Source organism: Pseudorasbora parva, chromosome 8 (assembly GCF_024679245.1).
Source record: "Pseudorasbora parva isolate DD20220531a chromosome 8, ASM2467924v1, whole genome shotgun sequence".
NCBI classification, from domain to species: Eukaryota; Metazoa; Chordata; class Actinopteri; order Cypriniformes; family Gobionidae; genus Pseudorasbora; species Pseudorasbora parva.
In genome coordinates this window covers 41722684-41738698 of record NC_090179.1, presented here as the reverse complement: position 1 = coordinate 41738698, position 16015 = coordinate 41722684, and the positions used below count along the sequence as shown (strand labels likewise).

General features: G+C 32.5%; 1 protein-coding gene across 2 annotated transcripts in view; it reads right to left on the bottom strand.

Annotated features, from left to right (window-relative positions):
* The window catches only part of acsl3a (acyl-CoA synthetase long chain family member 3a), a 190060-nt gene that overhangs the window by 116351 nt on the left and 57694 nt on the right, over nucleotides 1-16015 (bottom strand). For both annotated transcript variants that reach the window (XM_067451328.1, XM_067451329.1), the window contains exons 12-14: nucleotides 14552-14743; nucleotides 14079-14193; nucleotides 10304-10461 (exon numbers count right to left, since the gene is read on the bottom strand). In XM_067451328.1, coding sequence (XP_067307429.1) covers nucleotides 10304-10461; nucleotides 14079-14193; nucleotides 14552-14743 — 465 coding nt within the window. The remainder of the gene's footprint in view (nucleotides 1-10303; nucleotides 10462-14078; nucleotides 14194-14551; nucleotides 14744-16015) is intronic.

The following is a 16015-nucleotide window of genomic DNA, read 5'->3' as shown; positions in this document are numbered from 1 at the left end:
CATACTAACCATAGTCAAAATTATGATCAAAAACGACATACTAACCATAGTCAAAATTATGATCAAAAACGACATACTAACCATAGTCAAAATTATGATCAAAAACGACATACTAACCATAGTCAAAATTATGACCAAAAACGACATACTAACCATAGTCAAAATTATGATCAAAAACGACATACTAACCATGGTCAAAATTATGATCAAAAACGACATACTAACCATAGTCAAAATTATGATCAAAAACGACATACTAATCATGTTCAAAATTATGATCAAAAACGACATACTAACCATAGTCAAAATTATGATCAAAAACGACATACTAACCATGGTCAAAATTATGATCAAAAACGTCATACTAACCATAGTCAAAATTATGATCAAAATTATGATCAAAAACGACATACTAACCATGGTCAAAATTATGATCAAAAACGACATACTAACCATAGTCAAAATTATGATCAAAATTATGATCAAAAACGACATACTAACCATAGTCAAAATTATGATCAAAATTATGATCAAAAACGACATACTAACCATAGTCAAAATTATGACCAAAAACGTCATACTAACCATGGTCAAAATTATGATCAAAAACGTCATACTAACCATGGTCAAAATTATGACCAAAAACGACATACTAACCATGGTCAAAATTATGATCAAAAACGACATACTAACCTTAGCAAAATTATGATCAAAAACGTCATACTAACCATAGTCAAAATTATGATCAAAAACGACATACTAACCATAGTCAAAATTATGACCAAAAACGACATACTAACCATGGTCAAAATTATGATCAAAAACGACATACTAACCATAGTCAAAATTATGATCAAAAACGACATACTAACCATAGTCAAAATTATGATCAAAAACGACATACTAACCATAGTCAAAATTATGATCAAAAACGACATACTAACCATAGTCAAAATTATGATCAAAAACGACATACTAACCATAGTCAAAATAATGACCAAAAACGTCATACTAACCATAGTCAAAATTATGATCAAAAACGACATACTAACCATAGTCAAAATTATGATCAAAAACGACATACTAACCATGGTCAAAATTATGATCAAAAACGACATACTAACCATAGTCAAAATTATGATCAAAAACGACATACTAACCATAGTCAAAATTATGATCAAAAACGACATACTAACCATAGTCAAAATTATGATCAAAAACGACATACTAACCATAGTCAAAATTATGATCAAAAACGACATACTAACCATAGTCAAAATTATGATCAAAAACGACATACTAACCATAGTCAAAATTATGACCAAAAACGACATACTAACCATAGTCAAAATTATGATCAAAAACGACATACTAACCATGGTCAAAATTATGATCAAAAACGACATACTAACCATAGTCAAAATTATGATCAAAAACGACATACTAACCATAGTCAAAATTATGATCAAAAACGACATACTAACCATAGTCAAAATTATGATCAAAAACGACATACTAACCATAGTCAAAATTATGATCAAAAACGACATACTAACCATAGTCAAAATTATGATCAAAAACGACATACTAACCATGGTCAAAATTATGACCAAAAACGTCATACTAATCATGTTCAAAATTATGATCAAAAACGACATACTAACCATAGTCAAAATTATGATCAAAAACGACATACTAACCATGGTCAAAATTATGATCAAAAACGTCATACTAACCATAGTCAAAATTATGATCAAAAACGACATACTAACCATGGTCAAAATTATGACCAAAAACGTCATACTAACCATAGTCAAAATTATGATCAAAAACGTCATACTAACCATAGTCAAAATTATGACCAAAAACGACATACTAACCATAGTCAAAATTATGATCAAAAACGTCATACTAACCATAGTCAAAATTATGATCAAAAACGACATACTAACCATAGTCAAAATTATGACCAAAAACGTCATACTAACCATAGTCAAAATTATGATCAAAAACGTCATACTAACCATAGTCAAAATTATGACCAAAAACGACATACTAACCATGGTCAAAATTATGATCAAAAACGACATACTAACCATGGTCAAAATTATGATCAAAAACGTCATACTAACCATAGTCAAAATTATGACCAAAAACGACATACTAACCATGGTCAAAATTATGACCAAAAACGACATACTAACCATAGTCAAAATTATGATCAAAAACGACATACTAACCTTAGCAAAATTATGATCAAAAACGACATACTAACCATAGTCAAAATAATGACCAAAAACGACATACTAACCATGGTCAAAATTATGATCAAAAACGTCATACTAACCATAGTCAAAATTATGATCAAAAACGACATACTAACCATAGTCAAAATTATGACCAAAAACGACATACTAACCATGGTCAAAATTATGACCAAAAACGACATACTAACCATGGTCAAAATTATGACCAAAAACGACATACTAACCATAGTCAAAATTATGATCAAAAACGACATACTAACCATAGTCAAAATAATGACCAAAAACGTCATACTAACCATGGTCAAAATTATGATCAAAAACGACATACTAACCATAGTCAAAATTATGATCAAAAACGACATACTAACCATGGTCAAAATTATGATCAAAAACGTCATACTAACCATAGTCAAAATTATGATCAAAAACGACATACTAACCATGGTCAAAATTATGACCAAAAACGACATACTAACCATAGTCAAAATTATGATCAAAAACGACATACTAACCATAGTCAAAATTATGATCAAAAACGACATACTAACCATAGTCAAAATTATGACCAAAAACGTCATACTAACCATAGTCAAAATTATGATCAAAAACGACATACTAACCATGGTCAAAATTATGACCAAAAACGTCATACTAACCATGGTCAAAATTATGATCAAAAACGACATACTAACCATAGTCAAAATTATGATCAAAAACGACATACTAACCATAGTCAAAATTATGATCAAAAACGACATACTAACCATGGTCAAAATTATGACCAAAAACGTCATACTAACTATAGTCAAAATAATGACCAAAAACGACATACTAACCATAGTCAAAATTATGATCAAAAACGACATACTAACCATAGTCAAAATTATGATCAAAAACGACATACTAACCATAGTCAAAATTATGATCAAAAACGACATACTAACCATGGTCAAAATTATGATCAAAAACGACATACTAACCATGGTCAAAATTATGACCAAAAACGACATACTAACCATAGTCAAAATAATGACCAAAAACGACATACTAACCATAGTCAAAATTATGACCAAAAACGACATACTAACCATAGTCAAAATTATGATCAAAAACGACATACTAACCATGGTCAAAATTATGATCAAAAACGTCATACTAACCATAGTCAAAATTATGATCAAAAACGACATACTAACCATGGTCAAAATTATGACCAAAAACGTCATACTAACCATAGTCAAAATTATGATCAAAAACGTCATACTAACCATAGTCAAAATTATGATCAAAAACGTCATACTAACCATAGTCAAAATTATGATCAAAAACGACATACTAACCATGGTCAAAATTATGATCAAAAACGTCATACTAACCATGGTCAAAATTATGATCAAAAACGACATACTAACCATAGTCAAAATTATGATCAAAAACGACATACTAACCATAGTCAAAATTATGATCAAAAACGACATACTAACCATGGTCAAAATTATGATCAAAAACGACATACTAACCATAGTCAAAATTATGATCAAAAACGACATACTAACCATGGTCAAAATTATGATCAAAAACGACATACTAACCATAGTCAAAATTATGACCAAAAACGTCATACTAACCATGGTCAAAATTATGATCAAAAACGACATACTAACCATGGTCAAAATTATGATCAAAAACGACATACTAACCATAGTCAAAATTATGATCAAAAACGACATACTAACCATAGTCAAAATTATGATCAAAAACGACATACTAACCATGGTCAAAATTATGACCAAAAACGTCATACTAACCATAGTCAAAATAATGACCAAAAACGACATACTAACCATAGTCAAAATTATGATCAAAAACGACATACTAACCATAGTCAAAATTATGATCAAAAACGACATACTAACCATAGTCAAAATTATGATCAAAAACGACATACTAACCATGGTCAAAATTATGATCAAAAACGACATACTAACCATGGTCAAAATTATGACCAAAAACGACATACTAACCATAGTCAAAATAATGACCAAAAACGACATACTAACCATAGTCAAAATTATGACCAAAAACGACATACTAACCATAGTCAAAATTATGATCAAAAACGACATACTAACCATGGTCAAAATTATGATCAAAAACGTCATACTAACCATAGTCAAAATTATGATCAAAAACGACATACTAACCATGGTCAAAATTATGACCAAAAACGTCATACTAACCATAGTCAAAATTATGATCAAAAACGTCATACTAACCATAGTCAAAATTATGATCAAAAACGTCATACTAATCATAGTCAAAATTATGATCAAAAACGACATACTAACCATGGTCAAAATTATGATCAAAAACGTCATACTAACCATGGTCAAAATTATGATCAAAAACGTCATACTAACCATGGTCAAAATTATGATCAAAAACGTCATACTAACCATGGTCAAAATTATGATCAAAAACGACATACTAACCATAGTCAAAATTATGATCAAAAACGACATACTAACCATGGTCAAAATTATGATCAAAAACGACATACTAACCATGGTCAAAATTATGATCAAAAACGTCATACTAACCATAGTCAAAATTATGACCAAAAACGACATACTAACCATAGTCAAAATTATGATCAAAAACGACATACTAACCATAGTCAAAATTATGATCAAAAACGACATACTAACCATGGTCAAAATTATGATCAAAAACGACATACTAACCATGGTCAAAATTATGATCAAAAACGACATACTAACCATAGTCAAAATTATGATCAAAAACGACATACTAACCATGGTCAAAATTATGATCAAAAACGTCATACTAACCATGGTCAAAATTATGATCAAAAACGTCATACTAACCATGGTCAAAATTATGATCAAAAACGTCATACTAACCATGGTCAAAATTATGATCAAAAACGTCATACTAATCATAGTCAAAATTATGATCAAAAACGACATACTAACCATGGTCAAAATTATGATCAAAAACGTCATACTAACCATGGTCAAAATTATGATCAAAAACGTCATACTAACCATGGTCAAAATTATGATCAAAAACGACATACTAACCATAGTCAAAATTATGATCAAAAACGACATACTAACCATGGTCAAAATTATGATCAAAAACGACATACTAACCATGGTCAAAATTATGATCAAAAACGTCATACTAACCATGGTCAAAATTATGATCAAAAACGACATACTAACCATAGTCAAAATTATGATCAAAAACGACATACTAACCATGGTCAAAATTATGATCAAAAACGACATACTAACCATGGTCAAAATTATGATCAAAAACGACATACTAACCATGGTCAAAATTATGATCAAAAACGACATACTAACCATAGTCAAAATTATGACCAAAAACGTCATACTAACCATGGTCAAAATTATGATCAAAAACGACATACTAACCATAGTCAAAATTATGATCAAAAACGTCATACTAACCATGGTCAAAATTATGATCAAAAACGTCATACTAACCATGGTCAAAATTATGACCAAAAACGACATACTAACCATGGTCAAAATTATGATCAAAAACGACATACTAACCATAGTCAAAATTATGACCAAAAACGACATACTAACCATAGTCAAAATTATGATCAAAAACGACATACTAACCATAGTCAAAATTATGACCAAAAACGTCATACTAACCATGGTCAAAATTATGATCAAAAACGACATACTAACCATAGTCAAAATAATGACCAAAAACGACATACTAACCATAGTCAAAATTATGATCAAAAACGACATACTAACCATAGTCAAAATTATGATCAAAAACGACATACTAACCATAGTCAAAATTATGATCAAAAACGACATACTAACCATAGTCAAAATTATGACCAAAAACGACATACTAACCATAGTCAAAATTATGATCAAAAACGACATACTAACCATGGTCAAAATTATGATCAAAAACGTCATACTAACCATAGTCAAAATTATGATCAAAAACGACATACTAACCATGGTCAAAATTATGACCAAAAACGTCATACTAACCATAGTCAAAATTATGATCAAAAACGTCATACTAACCATAGTCAAAATTATGATCAAAAACGACATACTAACCATAGTCAAAATTATGACCAAAAACGTCATACTAACCATGGTCAAAATTATGATCAAAAACGACATACTAACCATAGTCAAAATAATGACCAAAAACGACATACTAACCATAGTCAAAATTATGATCAAAAACGACATACTAACCATAGTCAAAATTATGATCAAAAACGACATACTAACCATAGTCAAAATTATGATCAAAAACGACATACTAACCATAGTCAAAATTATGATCAAAAACGACATACTAACCATAGTCAAAATTATGACCAAAAACGACATACTAACCATAGTCAAAATTATGATCAAAAACGACATACTAACCATAGTCAAAATTATGATCAAAAACGACATACTAACCATGGTCAAAATTATGATCAAAAACGTCATACTAACCATAGTCAAAATTATGATCAAAAACGACATACTAACCATAGTCAAAATTATGATCAAAAACGTCATACTAACCATGGTCAAAATTATGATCAAAAACGACATACTAACCATGGTCAAAATTATGATCTAAAACGTCATACTAACCATAGTCAAAATTATGATCAAAAACGACATACTAACCATAGTCAAAATTATGATCTAAAACGTCATACTAACCATAGTCAAAATTATGATCAAAAACGACATACTAACCATAGTCAAAATTATGATCAAAAACGTCATACTAACCATGGTCAAAATTATGATCAAAAACGACATACTAACCATGGTCAAAATTATGATCTAAAACGTCATACTAACCATAGTCAAAATTATGATCAAAAACGACATACTAACCATGGTCAAAATTATGATCTAAAACGTCATACTAACCATAGTCAAAATTATGATCAAAAACGTCATACTAACCATAGTCAAAATTATGATCATAAACGACATACTAACCATGGTCAAAATTATGATCAAAAACGTCATACTAACCATAGTCAAAATTATGATCAAAAACGACATACTAACCATAGTCAAAATTATGATCAAAAACGTCATACTAACCATAGTCAAAATTATGATCAAAAACGTCATACTAACCATAGTCAAAATTATGATCAAAAACGTCATACTAACCATAGTCAAAATTATGATCAAAAACGACATACTAACCATAGTCAAAATTATGATCAAAAACGACATACTAACCATAGTCAAAATTATGATCAAAAACGTCATACTAACCATAGTCAAAATTATGATCATAAACGACATACTAACCATGGTCAAAATTATGATCTAAAACGTCATACTAACCATAGTCAAAATTATGATCAAAAACGACATACTAACCATGGTCAAAAACGTCATACTAACCATAGTCAAAATTATGATCAAAAACGTCATACTAACCATAGTCAAAATTATGATCAAAAACGTCATACTAACCATAGTCAAAATTATGATCAAAAACGTCATACTAACCATAGTCAAAATTATGATCAAAAACGTCATACTAACCATAGTCAAAATTATGATCATAAACGACATACTAACCATGGTCAAAATTATGATCTAAAACGTCATACTAACCATAGTCAAAATTATGATCAAAAACGACATACTAACCATGATCAAAAACGTCATACTAACCATAGTCAAAATTATGATCAAAAACGTCATACTAACCATAGTCAAAATTATGATCAAAAACGTCATACTAACCATAGTCAAAATTATGATCAAAAACGTCATACTAACCATAGTCAAAATTATGATCATAAACGACATACTAACCATGATCAAAAACGTCATACTAACCATGGTCAAAATTATGATCTAAAACGTCATACTAACCATAGTCAAAATTATGATCTAAAACGTCATACTAACCATAGTCAAAATTATGATCAAAAACGACATACTAACCATGATCAAAAACGTCATACTAACCATGGTCAAAATTATGATCTAAAACGTCATACTAACCATAGTCAAAATTATGATCAAAAACGACATACTAACCATAGTCAAAATTATGATCAAAAACGTCATACTAACCATGGTCAAAATTATGATCTAAAACGTCATACTAACCATAGTCAAAATTATGATCAAAAACGACATACTAACCATAGTCAAAATTATGATCTAAAACGTCATACTAACCATAGTCAAAATTATGATCATAAACGACATACTAACCATGATCAAAAACGTCATACTAACCATGGTCAAAATTATGATCTAAAACGTCATACTAACCATAGTCAAAATTATGATCAAAAACGACATACTAACCATAGTCAAAATTATGATCTAAAACGTCATACTAACCATAGTCAAAATTATGATCATAAACGACATACTAACCATGGTCAAAATTATGATCAAAAACGTCATACTAACCATAGTCAAAATTATGATCAAAAACGACATACTAACCATAGTCAAAATTATGATCAAAAACGTCATACTAACCATAGTCAAAATTATGATCAAAAACGTCATACTAACCATAGTCAAAATTATGATCATAAACGACATACTAACCATGGTCAAAATTATGATCTAAAACGTCATACTAACCATAGTCAAAATTATGATCAAAAACGTCATACTAACCATAGTCAAAATAATGATCAAAAACGACATACTAACCATAGTCAAAATTATGACCAAAAACGTCATACTAACCATGGTCAAAATTATGATCAAAAACGACATACTAACCATGGTCAAAATTATGATCTAAAACGTCATACTAACCATAGTCAAAATTATGATCAAAAACGACATACTAACCATAGTCAAAATTATGATCTAAAACGTCATACTAACCATGGTCAAAATTATGATCAAAAACGACATACTAACCATAGTCAAAATTATGATCAAAAACGACATACTAACCATGGTCAAAATTATGATCTAAAACGTCATACTAACCATAGTCAAAATTATGATCAAAAACGACATACTAACCATGGTCAAAATTATGATCAAAAACGTCATACTAACCATGGTCAAAATTATGATCAAAAACGACATACTAACCATAGTCAAAATTATGATCAAAAACGACATACTAACCATGGTCAAAATTATGATCTAAAACGTCATACTAACCATAGTCAAAATTATGATCAAAAACGACATACTAACCATGGTCAAAATTATGATCAAAAACGTCATACTAACCATGGTCAAAATTATGATCAAAAACGACATACTAACCATGGTCAAAATTATGATCAAAAACGACATACTAACCATGGTCAAAATTATGATCAAAAACGTCATACTAACCATGGTCAAAATTATGATCAAAAACGACATACTAACCATAGTCAAAATTATGATCAAAAACGACATACTAACCATGGTCAAAATTATGATCTAAAACGTCATACTAACCATAGTCAAAATTATGATCAAAAACGACATACTAACCATGGTCAAAATTATGATCAAAAACGTCATACTAACCATGGTCAAAATTATGATCAAAAACGACATACTAACCATAGTCAAAATTATGATCAAAAACGACATACTAACCATGGTCAAAATTATGATCTAAAACGTCATACTAACCATAGTCAAAATTATGATCAAAAACGACATACTAACCATGGTCAAAATTATGATCAAAAACGTCATACTAACCATGGTCAAAATTATGATCAAAAACGACATACTAACCATGGTCAAAATTATGATCAAAAACGTCATACTAACCATAGTCAAAATTATGATCAAAAACGACATACTAACCATAGTCAAAATTATGATCAAAAACGACATACTAACCATAGTCAAAATTATGATCAAAAACGTTATAATAAGTATGACGTTTTGATCATAATTGTGTCTATCATAAGTATGCCTCCCCTCACAGCAGCTCGTATGAGTAGTCTGATAGCGTGCCTGAGCCGCATTCACCTGTCAGTGCTGCTTCTGTGATGACTTTAAGCACCTCCTCCTCAATGACGGGACTGTTACACAGCTCCTCCCACACACCTCTGACACGCTTCCTCTGAGCCAGCGCCAGGAGCTGCTTCTGATTGGGCACCACAAAACCAATCACGTAAGACTCGTCACTGGAAAACAGGAAGTGGCGTTAGGGGCGGGCGATTTAATGATATGGGTAATTTTATTTCACGAAAATTAATATAAAAATCGCAATACAGTTTTTTTTAATTTAATATTTATTAACAACATCAACAACAATCAGACAAATAGATAAAAATGACTGTGCTTTACATTTTTCAGATACAGTGGGTCTATTTAGTGTTGAATAATAATTGTTAAATATTGCAACATAACTATTACTGAACCAAAAGTGAACAAACAATGAACTGACTAAATAATGACAGTAAGTAAATAATGAAGTAAATAATGACTTTTTTTTTTTTGTAGAGCTCCTTATACAGGGAGTGCATAATTATTAATGAGTATTTTGACCACATAATCCTCGTTATGCATGTTGTCTTACTCCAAGCTGTATAGGCTGGAAAGCCTACTACCAATTAAGCATATTAGGTGATGTGCATCTCTGTAATGAGAAGGGGTGTGGTCTAATGACATCAACACCCTATATCAGGTGTGCATAATTATTAGGCAACTTCCTTTCCTTTGGCAAAATGGGTCAAAAGAGGGACTTGACAGGCTCAGAAAAGTCAAAAATAGTGAGATATATTGCAGAGGGATGCAGCAGTCTTCTTCTAGCCAAGCTTCTGAAGCGTGATCATCGAACAATCAAGTGTTTCATTCAAAATAGTCAACAGGGTCGCAAGAAGTGTGTGGAAAAACCAAGGCGCAAAATAACTGCCCGTGAACTGAGAAAAGTCAAGCGTGCAGCTGCCAAGATGCCACTTGCCACCAGTTTGGCCATATTTCAGAGCTGCAACATCACTGGAGTGCCCAAAAGCACAAGGTGTGCAATACTCAGAGACATGGCCAAGGTAAGAAAGGCAGAAAGTCGACCACCACTGAACAAGACACACAAGCTGAAACGTCAAGACTGGGCCAAGAAATATCTCAAGACTGATTTTTCTAAGGTTTTATGGACTGATGAAATGAGAGTGAGTCTTGATGGGCCAGATGGATGGGCCCGTGGCTGGATTGGTAAAGGGCAGAGAGCTCCAGTCCGACTCAGACGCCAGCAAGGTGGAGGTGGAGTACTGGTTTGGGATGGTATCATCAAAGATGAGCTTGTGGGGCCTTTTCGGGTTGAGGATGGAGTCAAGCTCAACTCCCAGTCCTACTGCCAGTTTCTGGAAGACACCTTCTTCAAGCAGTGGTACAGGAAGAAGTCTGCATCCTTCAAGAAAAACATGATTTTCATGCAGGACAATGCTCCATCACACGCGTCCAAGTACTCCACAGCGTGGCTGGCAAGAAAGGGTATAAAAGAAGAAAATCTAATGATATGGCCTCCTTGTTCACCTGATCTGAACCCCATTGAGAACCTGTGGTCCATCATCAAATGTGCGATTTACAAGGAGGGAAAACAGTACACCTCTCTGAACAGTGTCTGGGAGGCTGTGGTTGCTGCTGCACGCAATGTTGATGGTGAACAGATCAAAACACTGACAGAATCCATGGATGGCAGGCTTTTGAGTGTCCTTGCAAAGAAAGGTGACTATATTGGTCACTGATTTGTTTTTGTTTTGGTTTTTGAATGTCAGAAATGTATATTTGTGAATGTTGAGATGTTATATTGGTTTCACTGGTAAAAATAAATAATTGAAATGGGTATAAATTTGTTTTTTGTTAAGTTGCCTAATAATTATGCACAGTAATAGTCACCTGCACACACAGATATCCCCCTAAAATAGCTAAAACTAAAAACTAAAACTTCCAAAAATATTCAGCTTTGATATTAATGAGTTTTTTGTGTTCATTGAGAACATGGTTGTTGTTCAATAATAAAATTAATCCTCAAAAATACAACTTGCCTAATAATTCTGCACTCCCTGTAGACCCTTTTACAGCCCACGTGATCAAAGAGTTGCGCGCGCAGTTTGGCAACGGAAGTGGTGTTTCCCTAGTGGTTCTAACGTGTGAGCAACTCCGAAAGTTTATCAAAACGGTTTCCCAGCATCAAAATGTCTGGCTGTTGCGTTTTGGGTTGCACTAATCGCTATTCCACCAATGGGCTTAAGTTTTATAGGATTCCGACAGGATCACGGCCGTTTCAGAAGAACCGGCGGTACCTGTGGCCGCAGGCGATTAAACGCATTGATTGGAACGAGGACATAAAAATGCTCGCATAAAAAAATTCATTTGTAAAACATTTACTGCACTTGAAACTTTATTATTTATAATAAACCTCCCAACATTGGCTGCCACTGGTGTGTATGTACCCCCCATCCCCAGATTATCATATAAATAATCGCAATTTCATTTGTAATGATTTTATTAATAGTTTAATTGCAAAATAACCATCTGAGAAATGTATGCAAGCAACATAGTTGCTATTAAAATACTATAGCATTACAAAATTAAACTTTAAACAAGTGTGTCTACACATACGAATCAATAACAACATAAAATGTAAGGAAAAGGATAAATGTATGTCTGTGTGAAGAATAAGAATAAATGTAGAAAATTGTATTGGTCATTCTGTACATGCCCACAGACAACGTATCCATAAGCATCTGGTGATTTATATGCTTGTCTCGGGTGTACACGCTCGGTTTCTCAACTAAATACGTATATATCCGACCACTGTAGGCTATATCTGGCCATCTGCTAACGTCTTCTATCCACTCCTCTATAGTACACGGATCTGGTAGCCGAATACCATTTGATAAAGTCAACTTTTTAAAATAACTTTCTCGGTTTGTGTTGCTTAATCCGCTCACGTAGCTTGACATGCTGCTGATTCTCGCCAGTTTTTTGCCAAAATGCGCGCACATACGTTGCTACGTCATCATTGTATACAAACAGTAAAAGGGTCTATATAGGATATTTTGTATAATTTTTTCTGAATTCCATTTTTTTCCCCGTTTCCTTTTTTTAAACTTGTTGTTGTTGTTTTATTTAATTTATTATTTATTTAATTATTTCATTTTGAGTAATTTGGTCCTCTATAGTTTAGAGCCCTATGAAAAAAGTTCTCTCCCTTAAATTGTGTTATTTTTATTCACAAATTCAAACAGTTTTTTTCTTGTAACTTTTCTGGATTCCGTTTTAATGGTTTAATTACATTTTAATAAATCAAAAAGCATGTCTGATTAATTTAATTTATAAAATCAACAATATAAAAATGTGAAATTTTTCTTTTGGTTTTTGTTTTTCAAAAATTCTGTGTTCAAAAAAATCAAATGAAGGCATAATACATTCATTCTTTTAATCATATTATTTTTTGTATGCTGCACAAATAGAGCTTTTAATTAAAACATGGAAGAAATTTTTTGATTTTTCCTTACAAAAAATAGTGTTAATTTATAGTTTATCAGAATTTAAATCTTTCTTATATTTGATAATGCTTTGATTTGCTTAAGTTATGTTAATAAAAGTCTGTGAAGCTGCTCTGTATTGTATAAAGTCATCAATAAAGATGACTTTGATATGATTACTGACATTATTTAGAAATATAATTATATTGAAATATTGGTGATGCCAGTGTGTTTGCAGTGTGGTTAAAGTCATGTAACTGTACAAGAATTAGGTAACTAAATATGGTACAGGTTGTGCTTTGTGTGGGCACCTGTTGGCATAAGCACAGATGTTGTCGACAAGTGGGCAGTTTTTCAGGACGGACTCCACTTTTCCCAGGGACACGTATTCTCCTGCTTGAAGCTTCACCAGGTCTTTCTTACGGTCTTACACACACACACACACACACACACACACACACACACACACACACACACACACACACACACACACACACACACACACACACACACACACACAAATGTTAAGCAGATTTCATCTGATGTGTATGTTTGAGTTTGTAATACAGGAAGTTCTTTGTTCTCTCTCTTTCGGAGTGTATCCTGCTTTATTTGAGTCCTTATCGCTGCATTTATGGGAATATGTTGACAGTGAGATGTGTCATTTACAGGAAGAACAAGACTAAATCATTTTATCATAAAACAGAGGGGAGTTCGATTCGCTCACTCCTGCCAAAACAATCTTTCTGATGTTCTGGATAATCTCTCTTCGTCGCACACTTACCGATAATTTTCAGGCAGCCGTCTCCATGAAACTCTCCGATGTCTCCAGTGCAGAACCACCGCTGGCCTTTCTCATCCACGAAGAAGTCTTCACTGTTTTTGTCTTTGTTCTTGTAGTAACCCATTGTTACGTTTGGCCCACCGACCAGAATCTCCCCTCGCGGACAGGGCCGGTCTGTGCTGCGATAGCCACCTGCATAAATACATGATACAGTATGATGACCAAAAACAGGGATGGGGAAAACAGACTAAACTATATAAAGCGCAACAGTAGAATTACAGAAATACAAGTATCTTTCAAAATCAGAGTGAAACTGAAACTGAAGACATTACGGCCATGAGTTCAGAGGTTGTTGAGTCAAAAGTCAGTGTTGTTTTATTCTTGTGTTGCCAAACATTTGATAAATCGACATAAGGTTTAGTCCACATTGCAGCTTATTCTGGTAAAGAACAGCCCACTTAGACAGGAAGAAACCATCTGAATGACAAATTAAGTAACCCTGTTCGCCATCTCAGTCTGCTTTCAAAAAACAAGAACGCTTTCAACATCAAACATCAGTGGAAAAAGGCATGTAGTTCATCATAACATCTTAATATATTTGTTGGTACCCTTACAGCTCATTCAAATAATGCTTCATTCCTCCTGAAAAGTGATGAAATTAAAAGCTATTTTTTAATGTATACTTGAATGGCTTCGGTATGCCATAGAATAAAGCAAGGAAGCTGTGAAAAGAGATGAATTATTGCTTATTCTACAAAAATATTCTAAGGCCTGGACACATTTGTTGGTACCTTTAAAAAAAGATAATAAATAATTGGATTATAGTGATATTTCAGTTTATTTAATTAGCGTCACACATGTCTCCAATCTTGTAATCAGTCATTCAGTCGATTTCAATTGAGAAAAGTAGTCACTGTTGTGTTTGGTATCATTGTGTGCACCACACTGTACATGGACCAGAGAAAGCAAAGGAGAGAGTTGTCTGAGGAGCTCAGAAAGAAAATATGCAAGATAGCATGGTAAAGGTAAAGGCTACAAGACCATCTCCAAGCAGCTTGATGTTCCTGTGACTGCAGTTACAAATGTTATTAAGAAGTTTAAGGTCCATGGAACTGTAGCCAACCTCCCTGGGTACGGCCGCAAGAGGAAAATTGACCCCAGATTGAACAGAAGGATAGTGAGAATCATAGAAAAATAACCCAGGATACCTGCCAGAGATACAAGCTAATCTCCAAGGTGAAGGTGCATCAGTTTCTGATCGCACCATCCGTCGCTTTTTGAGCAAAGATGGGCCCCATGGAAGAAGACCCAGGAGGACTCCACTTTTGAAAGATAAACATAAAAAAGCCAGACTGGAATTTGCTAAAATGCATATTGAGAAGCCACAATCCTTCTGGGAGAATGTCCTTTGGACCGATGAGTCAAAACTAGAGCTTTTTGGCAAGTCACATCAGCTCTATGTTC